The sequence below is a fragment of the Aspergillus glaucus genome (genome assembly GCF_001890805.1).
Source record: "Aspergillus glaucus CBS 516.65 unplaced genomic scaffold ASPGLscaffold_5, whole genome shotgun sequence".
Taxonomy (NCBI): domain Eukaryota; kingdom Fungi; phylum Ascomycota; class Eurotiomycetes; order Eurotiales; family Aspergillaceae; genus Aspergillus; species Aspergillus glaucus.
The window spans coordinates 903,542-928,042 of NW_019170457.1; the positions used below are offsets into that span (position 1 = coordinate 903,542).

Genomic DNA, 24,501 nt, shown 5'->3' on the forward strand with positions numbered 1-24,501 from the left:
GAGCAATATGAGTATATTGGTAGATTATCTGACAAAATTCTAACATGAGGAGAGAAAAGGAAAGAGGCAGGCCTGCCGGCGACGAGCTATCTAATGTGTGCGAAGGGTTTAAGCGAGGCTCAGTGACTGTCCATGCTCAGTGAATGTCTATGCTCCGTGACACTGGCTAGCTGATTGGACAGAAATACTAAAAGGTTGACAGTAATACATATGTTCAACTGTTCAACTTCCTCGCTTTTCTCGCTGTAATTGGGTTCAACTTCTCGGATTTGCTGCTGTATCAAGTGTGTTCTATTCATGTTACTACAGTAATTTACTGTGCATTACCTGTATTGTTAATACTAATGTAATATAACGCACTGCCATACTGTGGCTGGTCTGTATCTATGTATGTAATAAAACAGGTCTATTTCAGATCCTTACACGACATGTGCACAGAAGTACAGTATTTGTACTGCTTGGTATTTTCTGGATACCTGCCAGCTCCTCTAAGCTAATGCCAACATGGCTTCAGTTTTAGGGCATTGCTTCTGCTGTCACAGAGCATGAGTGCCCATGCTCTTGACATCTACTATGGTTTTCATAGACAAACATCTCCTTAAGAAACCTCAAACTGACCTGAATCCTCTTTAGCTGGTACTACAGTCAAGTGATGGACTCCCCTTTCCACTCTACAGCAGTATGTCTGTTTATCCAGCCAGTCGTTCTTCTCCATTATTCCTATCATTCCTTCTATATAGACTGATGATGAATTCTACGAACGTAGGCCTCCTAGCATTTCTTATTTTATTCAGTATCATATTTTACGTATGCATCAAGAGTTCAAGACTAAAGATCGGTGATTTCATTATAAGGCTTATTATGACGACTCAATGCTTCAGCGCTGCCTCGGTGGCTGATGTCACGGAGCTCAGCCAGGTTAATGGAACATCAACTCATGTTCTACCTAGGTAGCTATCGACGAGAATAATTGACATGAGGAAGGAAGAAAGGAGGTAACGCTGTAGTTATCAATAAAGCAAACAACTGCAACTCATGTGACAGCCAGCCAACGTGACCAGGCCGTCACAGCTGATATAAACAAACGCTCTGTCCGCGCAAAAAAGAAAGCGCTAGTGTGGCCACACATCTCATGGATAAAACCCCTTTTCTCATGTAGATGGAATTCTCTTCTTCTTTTCCCTCCAGATTTGGTATTCTCGTTGATGGCTACACTAATTTAAATAGGGATATCATTTTGTTAGTTCAAATCTGTAACAGACATGAGTTTCGCTCTTTATACAGTTTCTATGTCTTGTCTTTGCCTTGACTTTTCCAAGTACTATCACAGCTAACTGTCTTCTTAAATTGAATACACAGTTAGATAACCATGAAGCCGTATATTGATAGGCTAGAATGGAGAAAGAACTAGGCAGAGCTTGCTAGACATGGGCCATCTACTTGTGACAACTCATATATGACGGCTTATATATGACGGCTCAACACTGCAGCAATGAATGATACATCGCAGATGCTGCTACCCAGCCATGTTGCCAACAACCTCTATAAAACCCCTTCATTACCTAAATAGATTTCCTCTTCTCTTTTCTTCTCCGGATTCGATATTCTCGTCGATGGTTGCAATAGCCTAGTGTGACGGCCCAACACCTCTGTGACGATCGTACGCTATAGGACCAGGAGAGACTTTCTCAGAAGCATCACAGTTGATGTATCATATGAGACACATCATATGTGATGGATCAACTCCGTGTCCAGATAAATACCCTCTCCTTCCTCTAGATAGATTCCGTTCTCCAGATTCGAGATTCTCGTCGATGGCTACAATAGTATAGATAGGAACCTCGATTCAATATTATCTACTATTCCGAGCCCGTGACACCTAGATAGGAACATTGATTCATTATTATCCACTATTCCAAGCCCGTGACACTACTGCGTGTTGAGAATTGTCAGGTTGTAACTCTATGCCGAAGACAAAGAGATCAAAAACAACTAATATCATCAGCTGTCTGACACTTTAAATAGAATTTGATAAATGGAAAACTATGATAGTGCCCTTTCCATCTAGGACATAGCATTATATATCTCCTTACCTATGAGGATAGGCGGGAGGCGGGGAGGATCAGAAAATGAGAGGTCAGCCACGACTTGGAAAGAATTCAGACCTCTTGAAGACCTTGATGTAGACTTTGTCTTTTTCTTTATGGCCATTTGCCAATCCCCATATTTTCATTATTGTACAACTCTCCTGGATACATGCATTAGGTTTAACTTCTGTAGTCACTACCGCTCCTCTTATCCCATGAACAAATTATGCATGCATGTATGCATGGTTCATTTTGTGACTCAGAGAAGTCCTAAATGCCTCTTGTGGAGCAATGAGCCCCTTGAATACACTGTCATCAATCTTTATTATGGTGTGGTTATTCAGCAATATGTACATATATTATACATGGCACAAGGCTATAATGTTTCATGAGGCTGAATAGTACAATTTGCACTGGTTTTAACCTCACAGGGCAGTGATAGGCAGTAATCATTACTTGTAAAGTGGGTCACAGTTGTAAAACATAGACATTTTGCTATTCTATGGCATCACTAAATCAAAGCGGTCGGTCTCGTGAGATAAGAATACAGGCTTGGCTTTGCACGTTTTATTTGGCTCCCTTGCCATCCTAGCCTGAGCAATCCCGAGTTGCTCCGGGATCACTCCAGGATCACTCCGGCGCGGTTCCCTGAGCGCTCCGGGCACGCCTCACCCTGCTCCGGGTACGCTCCGGGCGGCTCAGGGAGCCAAAAGCGGCGAGAAGTCGGACCGAAAACGGAAAGGGCAAGTGTCGAGATTTCCGCAGAAATGTATTACAATAGTCGAAACATTATTATATCTGTATTTTTAACAAAACAATCACCCCTAAAGATCACCCCACATGTTCTAATCCCCCCCTCCAGAAACCAATCTGCGGTCCTATCAAGCTTGTCAGCACTGGATAAACCTTTAAACGACCAAGCATTGAAATGGTTTCCATTGATTGCACCTTTCCACTTTTGCTGTATGTACAATATGTATGGTTAAGAGTTCACTGGGCATGTTAGACTTACCGGTACGAAAGCATTGACGACTCACGATTGCCCGGGTTAAATCCGGCTTGGAGAACACCCGATATACAGGCTAATAATGCTTTCCAAATCCACAACTCTGAGTCTATGCTATAATTATATACAAAGGAGCTGAGCCCGCCCTTGGATAAAAGATTTTCTTCATTTCCAGGTAAAACCTGCTATGCCTATTAGTGTTGCTAAGCACTACAGTATCAGGGTCCACGAAAGATTTCACGTACGGACTTTGATATAATTATCCACGATGCTCATGACATTATTGTTTGGCTGAACAAAAGGATAAACTAGCGACAGTAACTGAATCGCCTTTGGGAAAATGCTACATCGTACTACTTTCTACTGCTTGACTCGTAGACACTGCAATCTATGGCACGCCATTGCAGCAAGCTCTTCTCTGCATTTCAATGCTGTTTTGTTCTTGATATCTTGCTCTAGGGAGTCTAAAGAAGGCCCTTGCGTTCTTCTTAAACCAATTCCAACCTTTATGAGTGGATGTCGTTGACTTTTCTCAGCGTTGTGGCTACTGGAAACTGTAATCGACAGCCCTTCGATTTCTTTCGTACGAGAATCGTAGATTGGGAAAAAGCCATTGCAGACCTTATCACTCGCAGATAAAATTACCCTCACCATGGCGGATATGCCTGTAGAAGGTGTATACCATCTGCATGGTGTTTTATGGCAATACTCTACATATCGATTTTTCAAGCCCTAGGCCTACAACATCCATCATAGCGTGACTGATAAGTAATTAGTAAAATCTCTTTTCAATTAATCAAGAGCCAACTGTGGCCCCTCCGATACTGTTTCTCCGAAACAGACATCAGCAAAGATGCACACTTCCCTTCTACTTAGTGCTTAGTCGACGGCTCACACAACTCCACAACATGTTGGCGTAAATGTCTTGGTATCTAGATAAATGTAGAATCAAACTATCCATTTCTCCAGTATATACATAGTATTTGCCTATCATCTATTCTATACCGGTATCGACTTGCTGGTGATTCGCCACTAAGATGCCCCCTTCCTTAGCATGACAGAGGAGCTTCACCACTGCCTCATGTCCATTCCATGCGGCATATGATAAAGGTGTCCGACCATCAGAATTCTTGGAGTCCATATCTACTTTTCCAGTATCAAGCAGCAGCTTCACCACTGCCTCATGTCCACTCCCTGCGGCATATAATAAAGGTGTCAGACCATTAGAATCCTTGGAGTCCAAATCCACTCTTCCAATCTCAAGGAGCTGATGTACAATTGCTGCAAGCCCCAAATAAGATGCAATGATAAGGGAGCTTGCATTTGGTGGAATTAGAAAGCTCCATTTTGCAGCTCTATACCTATTGGACCATGTCTCATAAACCTCCGATCCCGGTTCACAGAGGATGAGTCCTCGTTTCACTACTGGATCCTTGCTTTGTATGCTGGCTGCACAAAAATGGGGTACCCAATTACATGCTGCATAGTCCAGGAATGTGCACAAGGGGCCTTCTGCGATGTTTCTTTGGACCAAATATAATGTGCAGGCTTCTGTGAAGATCTGGTGAGACGTTTCCGGCAGCAAGGAATGCTCCCATCTATCCATTTGAGAGTCCACAGGTTCTGCAGAGTCATTCCGCACTAAGAACTCCTTTGCAGTCTGGTGGAGAAAATAAACATTCGAGTCTACCACCACCAGAAAGAGTCCACAAAGATCTCTGATGGTTGTTTGGATTCGTTGGTCGTCCGTTTCGATGTGATCACAGATGTCCCCGATGGAATGATGGGCCCCTGCACTAAACGCCAAAGCCACAGAAACTTCTCTAAGAGACAATGGTCGTCTTGGTGCAGTGATAATGTGCAGTAGTCTCTCGGCCTTTTTAGGGTTAGGGCTCCGATTCAGGATCTTGTTATAAGCTTCATTGACATTTTGGGGTACATGGTGAATCACTTTATGGATCTCTCCGTTTGTGAACTCTGTCATGTTCTCGATGACATTCAATGTAAGGCTGACCCACAAATACATGCAATTGGGAACAGAAGTGAGCTGTCTCTGAAGAGATTCAAGCTGATCGGACTTTAGATTCCTTGGCGCACTGATATCCCTAACCCGCTTTTCAATGACCAAGTCTATCTCGCGTGAAATTTTCTTGACCTCGACTTCATCTTCACCGCTTAAATGGATTGTGGGCAGTCGAGCCTCCAGCTTGTGGAAACCGCGGCGAATATGGTCATACGGTCTACTCGTGATGAGGAACTTAAGATTGTGCCTCTTGACGTCAGGCGAGTAAAAGTCTCTCACGGCTTCAATGAGCTGCATGCGGTCATCGCTTTGGCACTCGTCCAAGGCATCCAAGATGCAGATAATTTCACCAACATTCTGCCCAGCTGCAATGGTCATCAAGATATTCCATAAGTCACTGAAGGATCTAATAAGCTTGTCTCCATCCGTATCCAGCTTGTCCATGACATAATCAGGTAGCAAGTGTGGCTGCGCCATGAAAAGTTGGCGTAAGATTGCGGCAAGTGCATTTGAGGCGCACTTCTGATCGGAAAAGTCGTCCTTGAAAAAGAAGTAACAAACTGTTCTTGTAGGGTTGGGAAGGAACTCATCAACCAAGTACTTTGTCAATACTGACTTCCCGCACCCTGGATCGGCTGAAACCCATAGAAGGCTGGAGTGATCGCTCCGCTCCCAGTTGTGGAACTGGTCATGGCTGGTAAACCAGTCACATGTACCAGGCACGCGCTTGTCATTCCGGTCTTTGCGGTCTCAGTAAGGGCAAGTGTAGAGCCGGTAGAAGAACGTTTTCATCCTCTCCTCTTGGGTTGATGTGGGTTTCCATATCTGAATTTGATCAACAGAATCTTGAATCTCACCAAGCCTTTGCTTGATGTCCGCGTCTCGTATCAGGGAAGTGAAACTCTGTGCTGAATGTTCAAATCTTTCATGACATGGAGGTGAGGAATCAAGGCAGAGGTCGACTCTATGCCCTGTAAAAGGCATTCATGTTGCTCGAAAGCTTGCACAACAAACTACAGATGACTCGGAATTGAATGACAGAATTGACTGGGGCAATAAAGGAGCCTTACCAGAAGACCAACAGTAACACCGGCGCAGGCTATTGCGGCTGGCGGGCTTGCAGATGCGGCTGTAGTAAATACATCCTTGACCATCAAGACATTTCGGAATGCTCTTGTGAGCTGTTCCTCGACTCCCATCTTGTGACCGCCAAACTGAACCACCCACTTCTTCCCTTCCAGCTCGCGATTCTTAGTTTCCAGGAAACCACAGAGTTCTCGGTCGGTTATCCCATCTGTCTGAACATTCAGTCCAAGGTGGTTTTCAAGGATTTCGGCCGATGCCGTTAAAATCTTGTTCGTCGTTTCATTCTGCTTGAGCCGCCATTCTGCTCTCATCCATAGATCTTCTGGTTCCTGGGGAGCGACTTGAGCGACGACAGGCAATTCTGGGCTCGGCGAGCAATCGTCCGATCGCTTCTCATCCGTCTTGTTGGGGGATTTCTTGCGGAGTCTCCTTCTGAAGCTGTGTTTGAAGCTATTTCCGAAGCAAAAGATAGGCATTGCGTTTCGATGTCCTTTGTAGTCCTTGGAGTCAACAACAGTGAGTTCTGTCCAGCCTGGTGTGAGAGATCGTCTCCAGCTGAGCGCCACGTGACATGTGTTGGCTTGAGGTGGTCTGACCGCAGATTCACTATTGCAGTCCCTCAAGTTCATACGAGATGCTTAGCAGAGTCCATATATTTTTATCATACTCTTTGGCTTCTAGATGGGAAATCAACATAGATACGTATGCTACGGGATATCCTACATCCTCTGCGAAGCGGGTAGCTCAGGATCGGGGTGTCGGGGTGTCGATAATCCGGGGACTGCACGAGGCTAATGTCGATAGAAACGTCCATACACATGTACGAGAGCTCTTCGTATTTGTCACGGGCTCGGACCAGTAGATATTAACGAATTGATATTCCTATCTAAACTAGTGTAGCCATCGACGAGAATATCGAATCTGGGGAGGAAAAAAGGAGAGGAAATCTATCTGGCGAGTACAGTCTCTATAAACCTTTGTGCGATGCGGCTTGAGCCCTTGTTTGTCCATATTGCTTGTATGGCATCTTTTGGCATGTTGGCACTGTTTGCCTGGTCGTTGAGCCGTCACAGTAGTGCGAGTGCTTGACTATCTGAAGTATGGCTACGGCGGCTTCTTTGAAGGATCTGGCAGTCTCGCCAATCGGGCCGTGGGCTAGGAAAACAGCTACCCTCAGCTCAGAGCGAATTTTTGAAATTTCCCGTCAAACAAAAACTTGATTGACCTCAATCTTGGCCCATTCTACTAAGCAGACTTTTTGCTATCGCCCAATACCCAGAACTCAGAATTCATGGTTGGTGGGGGTTATTTGATTTTGGCCAGTGTTGGGGCTCCAGTCCCTGAACTACTCAAATCATAGACTTCATAGTCAAGGCCACAGCACTGCTGGAGTTGGATAACAACAAACGCATCAAGCTACCCGCCCAATTTGTGGAGGCGTCTCTCACTAATTTACAAGTTACCATAATCTCATGACAATGACGAATACTAAGATCGAGAGGGTCTGCATCATGCAAGGACAAAAGCCCTGAACCGAGGCTGTCCAACTTTTCAAATGGATACGTCCAAGGGCGACACGTCTAAAATTTGAGGCATTATGATATATCTGTAGTCTAACAAAACAAAGATCACCCCACATGTTCCAATCCCTTCCCAGAAACCAAACTGCGGTCCTAAAAGCTTGTCAGTACTGCCTCTCCTGTCCATTTATTCAGGAATACAGAATACTTACTATCAGCCAGGTCGGAAAGATAGAGGTAATTGTGCGTCCCACAGACGCCATCTTCCCTCTCCAAGTTAGGCCAGTCGTGCCGCGAAGCACATCATTCACAACCCGCTTAGCATACACCGAGGCAGGCATACTAGAGCCAACAGATGCACCAATGCGTAGATCATTGATTTGGTCAATGGCTCCATGATACCGTGAGTTTGGAGGGAGTTCCACCTCTGGAGAATTGGTGCTGATGTTTGTTCCTACCATGCCGGTCATGACTGTCATTACTTTGACTCCAAATGGGGCCATTTCAAGGCGGAGGGTTTCGCCGTAGGATCTTATTGCTGCCTTGGAAGCGTTGTAGAAAGCTATTTCGAGTCAACTTGACATTCAATAGATATTCATATAGAAATGAGACGAACCCATCCACGGGACATAGAAAACAGTGGCAAGCGAAGCAATATCAACAATAGTCCCTTTAGTAGCAGCAACAACCAGCGGAGAAAAAGCCCGAGTGACAGCAACCACTCCCCAAAAGTTCACGTCGAATAGCTTCTTCGCTTGGTCCAGATCCGTGTCCAACGCAGGCATTGTCATAGCCTGCCCGGAGTTGTTGACAAGATAGTCTAATTTACTATCTGTTTTAGCCGCGACAGACTTAACAGCGGCGTTGATACTATCTTCTGATGTGACATCAAGCTCTAGTAGGGTTATGTTGGGGAGACTCTCCAAATGGGACATTTTGGATAGAGAACGCGCTGTTGCGAAGACATGATGGCCGCGAGTGTGGAACTCTTCAGCCAGAGCAGATCCAATTCCACCAGCACTGCAGCCGGTGATTAAGACGGTTGGGAGGGTAATTGCCATATTGAGCGTGTAGTGACTATAGTACTGAGAAAGGCTTCAATATGTTGTTCAGTTGGCGATAAGGGGTAAAATAAACATCAATGATGTCATTGCCCCTTTTTATACTGCGAACCCTGAGATATCTCAGTAGAATCTAATGTACACTATTATCCTAGACCAGGTATATTATGTGCATAATAAGAGATACAGAATAGTGTCAACTGTTCCAAGCTCGGTTAATAGCTGTTGCCGTTTTCTCTTGGCTGCCTTATGGCTGCCTAAGGATACAAAGTATTTGGTTGTAACTATCATTCGGTCATTCGGAACTTACGGTAATTTATGTGTCAAACTTGAAAGGTTCGATAATACCGTACCAATCCACAGTGGATACTGATTGATAAAGCGGATCAGATTAACTAACTTAGAATGTAGACTATCCCCGAGCTGTATGCGGACCAAGCCGCCTGCTCTTTTCTGTTTATTTCTGAAAACTGGCCGTATCTTCACGACTGTCCACGCTCCCTCTACATTACACAATTACATACATTGCAAAATGCAGCTTCGCGTCCCCCCTGCAACCCTCGCCAAGGGAAACCCGGGCATTCTCCATCCATATGTACATTTCCCACCCAGCCGAGGCAAACCGTAAGCTAACCCGATCCAGACACCAGGCCTCGTGGCCTTTGAATACACGCGCAACACCCACAACCCAAAACCACACACCCTCATCTTCATCGGTGGTCTAGGAGACGGCCTCGGCACAGTCGAGTACGTCGCCGACATCATAGAGGCCCTGTACGGCACTAAATGGTCCGTTTTTGCGCCCGTGCTGTCCTCCTCCTATAGTGGATGGGGGACTGGGAGTATCGGGCAGGATATCGATGAGATTGCGCAGTGTGTGCGGTATGTGCGTGAGTATAAGGAGAGTATCTGGGGGGCTGGGAAAGTTGTCGTTATGGGTCATTCTACTGGGTGTCAGGATATTGTGCATTATTTGAGCTGTGTGAATCCGCGGCCAAGGGATGAAATCGTGGAACAGAATGAGAACAAACGAGGTAACGGCAAGGTTCGTTCTGTGGAAGGGGTCGCGGAGATTACGAGGCCCGTGGTGGACGGAGCGATCATCCAGGCCCCCGTGTCAGACCGCGAGGCTATTCTGTGGGAGCTAAGAACCGGCACAGACCGTGACAGCCCGGCGACCATGCAGGAGGTGTGTCAGAGGGCAGTGGCGGATGCACAGACGAGCACGTACGAAGACCAGGGCAGTAACTACGGCTGCCCGCCCATTAAGCGGGATACGCTGGTGCCGGCGACTGTCACTGCCCGGATTGGGTATCCAGCCTCTACGGCAGTCAGTAGTCGACGGTTTCTAAGCTTGGTCAGTCCCGATAGTCCACAGAATCCGGATGAAGACGACATGTTCAGCTCGGATCTGGGTGATGAGGCCCTTAACCGGACGTTTGGTGCAGTTCGAGATCGGCATTTACTGGGGTCTAATGCTCGGCTGATGGTGCTGTATTCGGGAAGGGATCAGTCGGTGCCGCCATATGTGGATAAGGATGCTCTGCTGCGACGATGGCGTACTGCGCTGGGCAGGGACTTGTGGCACTCTGGCAGTGCGATCATCCCGGGAGCATCGCATGCCCTTAGCGATGACGATCAAGCAGAGCCGAGGCGGATTCTAGCTGGAAAAGTTCTTGCGTATTTGGGTGATGTGGAGGTATGATTAGCCTGGATAATTCTGGATGATGTTTTAAACCCGAATTCGATTGCTTTAACTTGAGATTTTCCCACACCGTCTCTTCCCAACATTCACTTGAGCAACCTTTCAATCCCAAGCAAATCGAATCCTCCCCCACCGTTCACTCTCTATCCATACTACGTGCCTTCATCGCCCGAATCAAATGGTTGATATTCCTGAAGTTTTGAAGAGTCCATATGCAAAACAAATCACGTAAGTTCAACGGAGGACGTCAAATAGGGAGTAAGAGCCGATGCTTGTCCATTTTTTGGAGAATTTTTGTCACAGGTGGTGTACCGGTAATTATCAAAATATGAAATACGCCTGTGGAATGTCCGAGATCTGATAATTCTTCGCCCCCATGCGCCGGTGCCGAGAAAATTCAATCCCACTGGCTGTGCCTTATGGCGCGCTTAAGCGGACCAAACTCATTTATATTGGGCTACGTAACCCCATACAGCTTGTAATTGGCTCTTGCTCGTCAATCGTAGATTAAAACGAAAACTTCATGTGGCGCTAGTCTCATGCCACCGTATTCCGAAGTCGGCAGGAATCCGACAATCTAATTTTACCGGATGTGTTCAACTGTAGTTAAGGACAAAGCTTTCCTTGCTCTTAACTATCTTCAGTTCTTGTCTATTCACCATTTCGTTCACCATGGGCAGGTTTCGAGCTGCTTTTAGTCGACAGACGACGGATGACGACGTGACTTCGGTTAACAGGAGTACCGTTGTGGACAATAAACAGGAGGATGCCGCTGGTAATGTCCCAGCAGACCATGTCCCGGACGAGACACAGCCAAATGCTCCCACTGAAGGGGCGCAGCGTGGTGTTCACAATGTTGAGGCCGTAACTTTGACCTGGTCTAAGAAGTCCTTGATCGCAGTTTTCATCAAGTGTGTTCCTCGATTCGACCGCGTATGTCCTCCGCTAACATGATGGATTCCCTAGTATCTGGTTCCTCTACCTCGTCAATGCCTTCCAATCGAACATTCTCACCAACCTACTCCCTTTCGTCACCAGTCAATGGGAGTCTCACTCGCTGCTGAACGTCATCTATGTGGTCGCCGATGCCATGTCTGCGGCTACCTTCATCCCGTTGGCCAAGGTCATGGACGTCTGGGGCCGAGCCGAAGGCTTTCTAATCATGACCGTGTTCGCAACCCTGGGTTTGGTTCTGATGGCCGCCTGCCAGAACCTTCCCATGTTCTGTGCTGCATATGTAAGACTGTCACTCCGGTTAGGACTCCGTCAGTGCTAACAGCCGGGCAGGTGTTTTACAGTATTGGCTTCGGAGGCATGACTTATTGCGTGGATGTAATCACGTCCGACGCATCCAAGCTAAAGAATCGAGGCTTGGCGTACGCCTTCACGTCGTCGCCCTATATCATCACGGCCTTCGCAGGCCCCAAGGCCGCGGACGACTTCTACTATAATGTTAGCTGGCGATGGGGATTTGGCTGCTTTACCATTATCTTCCCGGTAGTCGCGGCCCCTCTGTACTGTCTGTTGAAGTGGCACGTTCGCAAAGCCGACAAGCAAGGCATGTTGACCAAGGAGAGCAGCGGGAGGACATTTTTACAGAATGTTTGGCACTGGACCAAGGAGTTCGACCGTAAGACTAAAATTTCCATTCACTAGATTTCACCAGACACTAACTATACGCAGTATTCGGCGTCCTCGTGTTCTCGGCCGGCCTCATCGTTTTCCTCCTCCCCTTTGAGATTGCCAGTGACGCCCCCAACGGCTGGGGAACCGGATACATCATTGCCATGATTGTGGTCGGCTGCGTCGTACTCATCATCTTCGTTCTGCACGAGACATTCGTGGCCCCGGTCCCTATGCTCAACTTCAGCTTCATCACCGACCGCACAGTCATCGGCGCGTGTCTGCTAGACGCCACCTACCAGCTATCCTACTACTGCTGGGCAAACTACTACACTTCCTTCCTGCAGGTAGTCAACGACCTGACCCTCGCCCAATCGGGCTACGTGATGAACACCTTCGACGTAGTCTCGGGCGTCCTCTTACTCCTAGTCGGCTACCTAATCCGCCGCACCGGCCGCTTCAAGTGGCTCCTCTACATCTCCGTTCCACTATACATCTTCGCCCAGGGCCTAATGATCTATTTCCGCCGCCCCAACCAATCCGTCGGATACCTAGTGATGTGCCAGATCTTCATCTCCATTGGCGGCAGCATCTTCATCATCATCGAGCAGCTCGCCATTCTCGCCGCCGTCGACCACCAGCACGTCGCCGCGGTCCTAGCGCTCCTAAACGTCGTCGGCACCGTTGGCGACGCCATCGGCGCAACCATCTCCGGCGCCATCTGGACAAATACCTTCAAGAAGGCGCTGACCATGTACCTTCCCAGCTCGGCCATGTCCAACATCGACGCCATCTACGAGGACCTCGACACACAGCTGGGCTACCCGGTCGGCAGCGCCGCGCGGCTGGCTATTCAGAAGGCTTATGGCTATGCGCAGACGCGCATGTTGGCGGTTGGCACGGGTCTTATGGCGATGTCGTTTGCGTGGGTGCTCATGATTCGCAACATCAATGTGGCCAAGGTGGATCAAGTCAGGGGTACGGTCTTTTAGGAAGACTTGCGCTGGTGGGCTGGGTGTTTTCGAGATACCTCACTATTGTTACATAAAATGGGGACGATTATAGGGCTGTTACTGTTTCTTAATTCTGGACATAAAAATCTTTTGACATCAATGACACATTGCGCGTTCAATTACTCGTATGAAAGAAAATATCAAGTTCTTCGGTAGGAATACGGCCATCGGTTTGAACACAGGAGGGCACAGTTGACAACCGTTGAAATCTCGGCGATAATCCCACTCCAGAGATCCTGGATCCGAATACATGACTCAAAAGGAATATACACGCGAGATGTCGGATCAGATAAGACATTTACTCACATCAGGCATGCCATACGATGAGTTCTGGGCCACCGCTGGAGGACAAATTAGATTACTGGTAAGATCCGCTATCTGGAAAAATACAATTCTGACAATACAACTAGGGCTGTATATTACCGAGTAATTTGCACCCGATATATTGCGTATAAAATACATATAAAATACACTCCACCTAGATTGATTAGATGCTGTATACTCCGTACCAGACCACTTTTCCTCGCGTGCGCATTCGGAGGCACCGCATCCGAGAAAATTTATTTGTCGATAGAATGAGCTCTCCTTGACCTGGACAAGACCAGCTACTTCTAACGACGGCCAGCTCAATCCAACCTGCACATGACCGACAGCTGTGCAGAAGAACCGTCACCATGAAGTTCCTAGCAAAGCTGAGCGACTACCCCAGCATGCTGCTGGCCGGCAAACCATCCAAGAAGGACCGGTTCATGCTGTTACTGGGAATCGTCTGCGCCATCGCGTCCGGCGTCCCGTTTCCTCTGATCGGAATCGTCTTCGGTCAGCTCCTGGACGACTTTAACGATGTTACCTGTGCTGCCTCTGCGTCATCTGGCTCAGACGCTGAGGAGCAGGGCGGTATCAACGACAAGATTCTGCTCATTGTTTATCTTGCGATTGCGCAATTCGTGGTTATCTATCTTCACTTGACTTGCTGGAGTCTGACGGGCGCTCGACTTGCGCAGAGACTGCGAGAAAGCTACTTGAAAAACCTCATTCGCCAGGAACCGTCGTACTTCGACAATCTGCCCCCGGGAGAAGTTGCGTCCAGGCTCAATGGCGACATCCAGGCCATCCGCTCGGGGACCTCCGAGAAAGTCGGGATCTGTCTATCGAGTCTCTCATTTTTCGTCACCGCGTACATCGTCGCCTTCATCAAGGACTATACCCTCGCCGCTATGCTTCTGTCGTTGATCCCCGCCTATTTCCTCATGTCGTTTGTGGGCAGCCATTATATTGAGAAGTATTCTGCTCGCATGTCGGACTATGCGGCCTCGGCTGCCTCTATTGCCTCGGAAGCCCTGTCCAACCTGGTCGTGGTGCATGCTTTTGGCGCCAACGGGCGACTGGAAGGCAAGTTCTCCAAGGCCCTCAAGGACTCGGAACAAGAGGGTTTGAAGAAATCTACGGCTGTGGGCATTCAATCTGGGGTTTTGTATTTCGTCGCATACTCCGCAAACGGTCTGGCTTTTTGGCAGGGCAGTAGACAGATTGCCAGATCCGTGCAGTCAGAGTCGGGCGGTACCACCGTGGGCGCTACGTTTACCGTGATATTTATCCTGATTGAAGGTGAGATTGACGCCAACCCAGCGCGAAGGACAATGCTAACATGATGAATAGCTACCCTCCTCCTGAGCCAAGTCGCCCCCTTCCTCCACCTATTCGTCGCCGCCATCGCCTCATTCCGTAAACTACGCACCGATATCGACCGTGAGCCTCTGATCGACGGCACGACGGACTCTGGTCTTCGCCTCACCCAGGCGGCCGGGGGTTTCGAGTTCGAAAATGTGTCATTTACCTATCCCTCTCGGCCTGAAATCACCGTGCTGGACCAGATCAGTCTTTCCATCCCTGCCAACAAGCATACCGCGGTTGTGGGACTCTCTGGTAGTGGCAAGTCCACCATTGCCGGCCTCGTTACTCGACTGTATGATCCCACCGATGGCCGGATCCTCTTCGACGGTCATAACCTGCGCGACTTGAATACCCGCGATCTGAGGGGATTTCTCAGTTTGGTGCAACAGGAGCCTTCTTTGCTTGACCGGTCGCTATTGGAGAATATCGCGCACGGTCTGATGAACTCGAGTAATCCGGACCACGCGTCCTTGCAAAGTACTCTTCTCAGCACCAATCTGGCCGACCTCGCCAGTGAAGTTCGCGAGGGTGCGGACTTAATGACTGCAGCCGAGAAGCGAGGCACGAGCGTGGTTGAGATCGTGAGCTTGGTCCGAAAGGCAGCAACCCTGGCCGACGCAGATGCTTTCATCACTGCCCTGCGCCAAGGATACGGAACAGTCGTGGGCTCAAGTGGACGACTAATCAGCGGCGGTCAAAAGCAACGGGTATCCCTTGCCAGAGCCTTAGTGAAGGACCCTGCAGTCCTCATCCTGGACGAAGCCACCGCATCGCTGGACTCTCGGAGCGAGCAGCGCATCCAGCAGGCCATCTCGGGCATTGCCAGTGGGAGGACCATGATTACTATCGCGCACCGTCTGTCTACCGTCACTAATGCGGATAACATCATTGTCATGCACAAGGGTCTTATCGTGGAGCAGGGAGATCATGCTACTCTCATGGCCATGGATGGGTCATACGCCGAGCTTGTCAAATTGCAGACGCTGGGATCGGCGTCTGGAAAGAATGATACGGCCGTCAGTGTTGACAGCGTCAGCAAGTCTGACCAGACTTCTATCACGGACGATACCGAGAACGCTAGCCTAGCCAACGCCGACCCTGAAAAGACGGAGAAAATTAACTTCTCGGCCAATGAGACTCCCGTCAATGACGCGGACGAAACAGGAGAGGAAGAAGCAGAGCCAGAAGCCCCGCCCAAATCCCTCTGGGCGTTGGTATGCGGATACGCGCCCACCCTACGACCCCATCTTCTGATCATTTTCCTGGCCCTTCTCGGAGCCAGTATCGTCGGCGGAGCGTTTTCAGGCGAAGCCGTAATCTTCGGCAACACCGTCGGCAGTCTGAACCCGTGCAAGAGCGCGGACAGTATCCGATCGAAAGGAGACTTCTATGGGTTGATGTTCTTCGTCCTGGCCATTATCGAATTCTTCGCGAACGTGGTCAGCTGGACTGGATTTGGGTGGGTGTCGGAGCGCATTGTGTGCACGGTCCGAGTGCTCTCATTCCGGTCACTATTCGAGCAGGATCTCCAATGGCATCAGTCCAAGGGCCGAACGCCCGCTTTGCTTCTCTCATACATTACGCGCGACGGCAACGCGTTGGCCGGACTGAGCGGCTCAGTAATCGGGACTCTGTTCTCAATTACTGTCAACCTGATCGCAGCTATTATCCTCACCCACATCATCGCGTGGAAGATCGCACTGGTATGTCTTGCATTGGTCCCACTGCTCCTAGGCGCGGGTCTGATGGAACTGCGTGTTCTGGGCCGGTTCGAAGATCGACACGAGAATGCGTATACCAAGTCCGTGGATATCGGCGTGGAAGCCATCACATCCATCAAGACGATTGCGTCGCTGTCGCTCGAACAAGACACATTGACCACCTACCGACGATCCTTAAAGGGTCCGCGCAAGGAGACCCTTAACGTGACTATGCAGGCCAGCCTCTGGCAGGCCATGACTTATTTCCTGGGCAATCTGGTTAACGCGCTAGCATATTGGTGGGGTGCGAAGCAGATCATCGCGGGCACGTACACGCAGACGCAGTTCCTGATCGTGGTCTTCTCGCTTCTAGTTAGTGCTCTACTATGGAGCCAGATGTTTGCGCTTGCCCCGGAACTGTCCAGCGCGCGGGCAGCCATGGCCCGCATCCTTGGCCTGATCGAGATCGGCTCGGACAAGATGCAAGGCCACGTTCCGGCGCCTACTGGATCGCTGGATGAGAAAACGCCCCATAATCTCGAGCAGGGCATCACTGTCCCAAAAGCATTGGATTCATCACCCTCAGCCTCAAGCGTCCAGCTCAACGACGTCCACTTCGCCTACCCCGCCCGGTCAGAAGTCAACGTCCTGAACGGCCTAACAATCGACATCCGCCCAGGCAAATTCTGCGCGCTCGTCGGACCTAGTGGCGCAGGAAAATCAACCATCATCTCCCTCGTCGAACGCCTCTACAAGCCACACAGCGGCTCCATCATAATCGACGGCGTCGACATCACCCGCACAGACCGCGATGTCTCCTTCCGCGACACCATCTCGCTAGTCCCACAGGAAAGCGTCCTCTTTGAAGGCAGCGTCGCCTTCAACATCGGCCTAGGCGCGCGCCCAGGCCACGAGGCAAGCATGGACGAAATCATCGAGGCGTGCAAACTGGCAAACATCCACGATGTCATCACATCCTTGCCAAACGGGTACGAGACGCCGTGCGGGACTGAGGGGAGTCAGTTCTCTGGCGGACAGAAGCAGCGGTTGTCGATTGCGCGGGCGCTAGTTAGGAGGCCGAAATTGTTGATTCTGGATGAGTCGACGAGTGCGTTGGATGCGGAGTCTGAGCGGTTATTGCAGATTGGGCTGGCGAGGGCGGCGAGGGGGATTACGTTGGTTGCGATTGCACATCGGCTGCATACGATTCGGAGGGCGGATGTGATTTTCTTGATTGAGGGGGGTGTTTGTGTGGGAAAGGGGACGCATGAGGAGTTGTTGGAGCGGTCGGAGAGTTATCGGGCTAATGTTATGCATCAAACTGTTGCTACTTAATGTTAGAATTAGATAGAGGATTGGTCGTTACATGTACTTAATACGTTAGATGTAGATGGGGATTGATATGTCGTCTTTGTTAGAATAGTTCTTTTCATGCTAGTCGAGATGTGAAACTAGCCCTAATTACGTTCAATACACCATACTTTCAAACACTCCTCCGAATCCCTCAATTCCCCTACAGCATCAACCAACTCCCCAAGAACCCCATCCACAAACTCAACCTCACCCCCCACGATACCAACATGCAACTCTTCACCCTTAACAAACGAAACAACCTTCATCGGCCACGCCGCATCCCCATGAGGATTCCGAACATCCACCCGACAACTACCCCCAGCAAAGTCCATGGCATCAAAGTCCTCCCAGTCCTGATGATGCACAATAGAATCAAAGAACTTTGCCTCGGATGGCCACTCCGCGCAGTGCCTGCGGATTGCTTCAAACCCAAGGAAGTCGTACGCCGCTGATTTGGCGCTCTGCAGCTGGACGAAGCGTAGTAGGTCGCGAGCGGTCCAGTCAGTATTGAATTTCACTCGGATAGGTGTTAGTTGGTAGCACGGGCCCATCACGTTTTCAACATTGGCGAGATCGATGTGTCGGCCCATTGTCACACCGCCGAAGGTCACGTCTGTTGTTTGCAGTCTTCGGGCGAGTACCAGGGCCCATGCGCTTGTTAGCAGGGTCGCTGTTGTGATATTGGCGGGGGCCTGGGAGATGGAGACGGGCTTGGTATGGAAGATTGATGTGTCGGTGGGCTGGGTGGGTTGTCCTGGTAGGACGGAGAGAGATGACCCGGCCACGACGTTGCGCCAGTATTTGATTGCCTCGGTTTGCATGCGGCTGTCATCAATTCGTGACATGTAGGAGGAGAAGGGCGCAAAGTCGGTTACTTCTTTCCCTGTGTACAATGTCTCCAGGTCCCGAAGGAGCCGGGGCAGAGACATACCGTCGTACTGGGCGTGAGAGAGCCCGATGACGAGACAGTTTTGGTTGTCGTTGCCCTGGACGTGGAAGATTTTTAGGAATGGTAATCCGAGTGGGAATGTTGACTCAATATTCTCGTTGCAGAGATCGCTAACATATTGTTGGAGGTTGCCGGTAGCCTGTTGGGTGGTCACCACGCCCTCCAGGTCATCCAGGACAACCTGGAAGAAGCTCGACTCGTGTTCAATAAAAACAGTGCGTAAGATATCGTGGGTCTTAATCAATTGGGTGCATGCGCGGATGAGACGCCCTTGATCAATGCTCTGATCGAAGTACATCATAGTATACTGGAAGGAAGTCCGCGGAGCCTGGACAGTGGCGCGGATGTCGAGAACCTGTGAATCAGTAACAGTGTAGACATCCCGAATCGACCAGCCTTGATCGGCAAGCTTTGGTCGAATACTCTCGCTGCAAAACCGTTCGACGTCCAAGTCGCCCAGCGTCGAGAATGCCTTGTAAGGTTGGACCTGGACCGAGGCGCCGTCGAGCTTCAACCGCTTAGCGGCGTCACCAAGTCGCATGTGTTGGAAGATATCGGCCACCGTTAGAGTATGGCCTTCTGCACGAAGGCTGGAAACGAGTTTCATGGCTAGGACGGAGTCGCCGCCTCGGCGGAAGAAGTTGTCATCGACGTCGATTTCTTCGGGGCGGACTCGCAGTATCTTTGCCCAGGCAGATTGAAGGATCGTTTCTGCGGCTGTCAGGTTTGTCTGCGCGGAGCCCTGTCTCCATGCTACGTTTAGTCCCTCTTTTAGCTCGCTGAGTACGGGTCGGGAAATCCTAGAGGCAAGCTGATTGAGCAGGCTGCGATCGATCTGTCCCTTCTCGGTGGGTATCTTCTCGATGGGCACGTACGCCGAAGGGGCCATGTACGATGGAAGAGAGTCCCGAATAAACTTGTCGAGTCTTTTCAATACCGTCGCGAGACTGATTGGAATTGCGGAGCAAATTGGTGTTTCCAGGCTGTGCTTCGTTGATATCAACTTGACGCATTCTTCCTGGGAAGACTGTTGCTCAATCAAGACAACAAGCTCTGACGATGCCTGGATCACGGTCACTGCAGCGCGAACCGTGGGTGGGAGATATCCTTTAAAATGACTTTCAATATCCGCAATGTTCACGGCGTGACCTTGGAGCCGCACGATGTTCTCCTCTCGACCAATAAATACTAGACTGCCATTATCTCGTAACTGGACCAGGTCACCGGTACGTTGCACCTTGCCCGCTCGACCGGGGCATGTAGAGCTCCCCGCCACCAGCCAGGCGGGTGATTCAACGACTTCTCCTTGCAGAAAACTCCCTTCCAGCCAAAGCTCACCACCGCACCCGATAGGCAAAAGTAGCGACGGATTGCGCGGGTCACATACCCAAGGAACCACCGCAGGAGGATAGGTCCATCCCGGCTGAGTGCCCGCATCAGCTCGGAGCGTTCCCGTCGACTCGTCCAAGGACAACGGTGGAGTCTGATTCCAGCACCATATCTGCTCTAGCTCTGCCTCAGGAAGACAAGATAATTCGTCTACTCCCCGGGAGATACCCTTCGTCAACTCGAGACAGACCATTTCGAACTGTGCAAGGACCCGTTCCATCTGCGCGACCTCGATAAGCCCGCTATCAAAGCTGGCGCATATTCTGAAGCCGCCCTTCCGTATCCCACAGGCAAGCATCAGCGGGTACGGATTGAAATGGAGAGCCTCACGCACGACATCTCCGTGCTCAAAGCCCAGCTCGTCACCGATGTATTCTGGTTCGGGCTGGATTACCAAACCGGTGGGGGCTTCGCAGGCATGCTGAGCGTCTTCGCTGACTTTCCGGATGTTCTGCATTCCCATGTGCTGATAGGACGTGCGGGCTAGCAGGCCTTGCTGTACTGTCTGCAGATAGGATTCGACTGAGGCTAAGCGGGGGATCTGTATACGAACAGGGACCGTGGCAATCAATGGACCAACAATGTCTTCGACTCCCGCCAACGGAATGTCCCGACCCGTGAGCGTCTCACCAAAGACGACATCGTTGCTGCCGGAGTACCGTGACGCCAGTAGCGCCCAGGCGCCGCGGATCAAAGTTGCCATCGTGAATGGCCACTTGGCACTGGTTTCTAGCGGAATCTGACGATCCAGCATGGCATCCGGAGTGGGCAGGTAGTCTCGAGAAGGTAGACGCGGGAACTGTGGCCCGACTGCCCCGTTTAACTCCTGTCTCCAAAATTCCTTCATGGCGGTTTCGTCGGTCTCACGGACATACTTGACAAAGTTCCTGATCTGTGCCTGTGTATGTGTGTCAATGCCTTCATCCTGCAGGGCATCGCTGACTTGCTTTAATATCAGCGGCTCGGACCATCCGTCGTAGAGGACGTGGTGGACTGTCCAGACCATGTACCGCTTCTCTTCATTTGGGTGAGAAATGATGGCGTATCGAGCGAGACTTTCTCCTAACTGCATTTTCTCCTCCTGATCATCCTGGAGGTACTGTACGAGGTCCGTTGAATGTTTCCACGAAATGTCTGTTTTCAGCACCACCTGCTGGAGGCCAGGTTCTTGGAGCTGCGCTAGCTGAGTACGCAGGATAGGGCTCGCTGAGACTACCTGCTCCCAGGCCTTTTTCCAGGCATCCAAATCGATATGCGACGGGATGGATGCCACTCGCTGGGCGATATATGCCTTGGTCGACTTGATAGAAAAGGTAAAAAGGGACTCTTGTGTAGGCGTGCACGGATATATGTCTTCGACTGCGGCCAGATCTATTCCGCACGCCTGTGATACCGCGAGACAGGCGCTGTCCGCATCTGTGGAGATCATCGAAAACGGGGGGGCTTCCACCTGGGCTTGCACATCGCAGGTCTGAACAACACCAGCCATTGCAGAGAGTGTGGGGTGGCCGAATATGCTTGTTACAGAGAGATCTAGACCGTGTGTTCTGCACACAGGCACCAGTCGCATCGCCCATAAAGAGTCGCCCCCGAGGGCGAAGAAGTTGTCTTCCAGACGAATAGTTGCAGGGTCAAGTTTCAATGTCTGCGCCCAAGCCTCCCGCAAGCGCTTCTCAACCTCGGTCAGGTCCCGAGCGGTGCTAGTGTTCTGGTCTAGCTGTCGCAGGTCGACGGTGGCACCAAACTCGCGCAGGCGCTTGCGATCCGTCTTGCCTGAGATGAGAACCGGGATGCGGTTTACCGGTATATATGCGGTGGGCACCATATACCGGGGCAAGACCTTGGCTAACTCTGCATCCGCCGTGGACAGCGTCATCCGCAGCTCATCAGGAAAATCGACCGATTGGAGATCATTGGTCTGCCCGGACTGGGCAGCAATAAAAGCCACCAGTGTCGGCTGTCCGTGTGCCTTGATCACCTCAGCAATCACAGTGGTATCCGACGGCAGTCTATCTCTAAGCTGGCTCTCGATCTCGCCCAGCTCAATGCGTTGTCCCCGCAATTTGACCTGCGTATCCTTCCGTCCCGCAAAGATGATGCCTCCGCATCCGTCGGGATCATATTTCCCCAGATCTCCGGTCTTGTAGAGACGGCCTCGCCGGCCAACGTGACTTTTGTGGCCCGCCACAAGCCAGGGTGGATTCTCGATAAACGATTCAGCAGTTTTGACGGGATCGTTGAGATAGCCCTGGCCGACGATCGGGCCCTCGACCAGCAGCTCACCTACCGCACCGACGGGAACAAGCGAATTGTGGTCGTTGGGGTTGACAATCCATATCGCAGCTCCATTGCCCGGTCCGATAGAGATATAGTCTCTCCCCGTGGCCGCGCTGCTGTTGACGGTACATCCGATCGTGCATTCACATGGGCCATACCCGATGATGATCCTCGCGTCCTGGCCCCAGAGCGTGACGTCTCTCGCCGAGGCAGCCTCTCCTCCAAGCCCGAGGCCACCGCTGAGCGATGCAATGATTTCCGGCTCTAAAATGCGGGCTACGGAGGGGGTGATTCCGGCATAGTTTACCTGCATTTTTCGGATGACTTCGTTGATATCGTTCAGACGATCTTCGTCCGATGGGATACAGAGACACCCGCCATTTCCAAGCGTCAACAGCATACTGTCGATGCTAACGTCGAACGCGTAGGATGCAAAGTCTAGAACCCGGAAGGTCTCGCTGTATCCCACTGCCTGTGCGCGCGGAACGGCACTACTCGTATACGTTCTATGAGATACCGTCACTCCCTTCGGAGTACCGGTACTGCCAGAAGTGAAGATGGTGTACATGAGTGTGGAGGGCGACACGGCTGGCAATTCCGGGACGACCTGAGACGAGGCATGGAATGTGTCGGCCTCAACGACGATACGGTTCCCACTCGGCATAATCTTCATCGACAGGTCATGCTGTAGTCTAGAGGTCACCATCGTCTTGGCACCGACCTGCGTCGCCATATTCTGCAAACGGGCCAGCGGCAGCGTGGGGTCCATCATCACAAAGGTCGCCCCTGCTTTCATGACTGCCAGCACGGCGACGATTGTCCATCGGGACTTTTCAAAGCACACGGGGATGATATCATGCAACTTTACGCCCATCTCATGCCGGAGTATGGACGCAACTCGCGTTGAGTACTGATCGACCTCGGCGTAGGTCAATTCGCCGTCCCAGGAGCAGATGGCCACTTTGTCTGGGGATCTCTGAGCGCGCTCGGTGACCATGTCGTGCATGCAGAAGTTATACGAGGGAGGGAGGGTTTGGTTCCAGCGCCAGATCTCATCGAGGTCGTAGGTCGTTGGTCGCATGCAGTCTTTTATGGAGGCCTCGGGGCTCGCAAGGCACATTCGAACGGTGTGGACTAATGTTTCGACGTGCGATGTTACTGTAAACGGAAGTATGTTGTCGGAGAACCAGAGGGGTCGGATTTTCAGGTCGCTGTTGTGGAGGACTATCTCGAGGTGGAGTGTACCCTTTATTGGTGCAATTAGCCAGTTTGTCTGCTGCTGGCCAATGGACCATCACTTACATCGTCTTTGACTTGATCGAGAGAAGTAGAGAGAGCGCCGGTGCTCAAAAGAAGGCTAGCAGACTCGGATATAGAACGTTTTTCCGGTGAGCTTGTCGCAACATGTTGAGAGATTGCTTCAGCCGTCTGTCCAAGAGTGCTCTCGAGTCCACCTAACATCACCTCCCCCATGGACAGAGATCTGATAGCTAATTCATTCACACGGTCGTTGTGAGTCCACTCGAAGCATATCTGGCCATCTTCGCGTGTGCGCAAGAGTACAATCAGCCATGACAAGAGTATAATCTCATCTTTCATTCCAGTCGGTGTCGCGAGTCCATCAAGCGTGAGGTCGGCCATGTTGAAACAGCGGAAGTTGTTGTCATCGGTATTGCCGTTCGACAGCAAGTCGTTGGTCTTCAGGGAGTTCATCGTGTTTTTCCCGTCGTCCCAAGTAAAAGGAGGCGGCCTTGTAGCAGTGTCCGATGAGTTCCAAGGTAGTTGAACGATGAAGAAGTATAGTCAAACAGGCCGCGGTATGTCTAAGGCCACCCGCGCAGGAAGAATAAAGTCATAGGCTCCATCCTTTCGGTCCGAAATCGCCATTGCAGGAGCATACAGTGGGCCAAGACGCAGAAATTCCCCTACGCATGGGTTCTATACTTGGACCTGTGTCCGACGATAATGTCTTGTTGTATGTTCGTATCATTAGTTGCAGTATGGTAATGAAAAACCTTGTATCGGTTACTGTATG

At 50.5% G+C, this 24,501-nt stretch overlaps 6 protein-coding genes across 6 annotated transcripts; 3 read left to right on the forward strand and 3 right to left on the reverse strand.

Moving 5' to 3' along the window:
- Positions 1-3,453: 3,453 nt before the first annotated feature.
- ASPGLDRAFT_23818 (uncharacterized protein) lies at positions 3,454-6,678 on the reverse strand (the record flags this gene model as incomplete). Its single annotated transcript, XM_022543331.1, has 6 exons — positions 3,454-3,758; positions 3,808-3,854; positions 3,989-4,025; positions 4,099-5,856; positions 5,974-6,019; positions 6,187-6,678. 6 exons carry the CDS (start codon positions 6,676-6,678, stop codon positions 3,454-3,456), a joined length of 2,685 nt encoding a protein of 894 aa, XP_022403342.1.
- Positions 6,679-7,672: 994 nt separating this feature from the next.
- On the reverse strand, positions 7,673-8,783 carry ASPGLDRAFT_64895 (SDR family oxidoreductase; the record flags this gene model as incomplete). Its single annotated transcript, XM_022548832.1, has 3 exons — positions 7,673-7,690; positions 7,935-8,284; positions 8,339-8,783. The coding sequence occupies 3 exons, from the start codon at positions 8,781-8,783 to the stop codon at positions 7,673-7,675; spliced, it is 813 nt and encodes a 270-aa protein (XP_022403343.1).
- Positions 8,784-9,315: 532 nt separating this feature from the next.
- ASPGLDRAFT_72904 (putative esterase) lies at positions 9,316-10,569 on the forward strand (the record flags this gene model as incomplete). Its single annotated transcript, XM_022549642.1, has 2 exons — positions 9,316-9,378; positions 9,427-10,569. 2 exons carry the CDS (start codon positions 9,316-9,318, stop codon positions 10,486-10,488), a joined length of 1,125 nt encoding a protein of 374 aa, XP_022403344.1. The 3' UTR covers positions 10,489-10,569.
- A 591-nt stretch (positions 10,570-11,160) lies between these two features.
- mirD (putative MFS siderophore iron transporter) lies at positions 11,161-13,103 on the forward strand (the record flags this gene model as incomplete). The annotated part of the gene is made up of 4 exons (XM_022542637.1): positions 11,161-11,399; positions 11,455-11,672; positions 11,759-12,118; positions 12,172-13,103. The coding sequence occupies 4 exons, from the start codon at positions 11,161-11,163 to the stop codon at positions 13,101-13,103; spliced, it is 1,749 nt and encodes a 582-aa protein (XP_022403345.1).
- A 695-nt stretch (positions 13,104-13,798) lies between these two features.
- ASPGLDRAFT_56242 (ABC transporter ATP-binding protein) lies at positions 13,799-18,058 on the forward strand (the record flags this gene model as incomplete). The annotated part of the gene is made up of 2 exons (XM_022548182.1): positions 13,799-14,732; positions 14,784-18,058. The coding sequence occupies 2 exons, from the start codon at positions 13,799-13,801 to the stop codon at positions 17,831-17,833; spliced, it is 3,984 nt and encodes a 1,327-aa protein (XP_022403346.1). The 3' UTR covers positions 17,834-18,058.
- Positions 17,556-24,179, reverse strand: sidD (nonribosomal peptide synthase SidD; the record flags this gene model as incomplete). Its single annotated transcript, XM_022550076.1, has 2 exons — positions 17,556-23,712; positions 23,769-24,179. 2 exons carry the CDS (start codon positions 24,177-24,179, stop codon positions 17,956-17,958), a joined length of 6,168 nt encoding a protein of 2,055 aa, XP_022403347.1. The 3' UTR covers positions 17,556-17,955.
- Between the last annotated feature and the right edge of the window lie 322 nt (positions 24,180-24,501).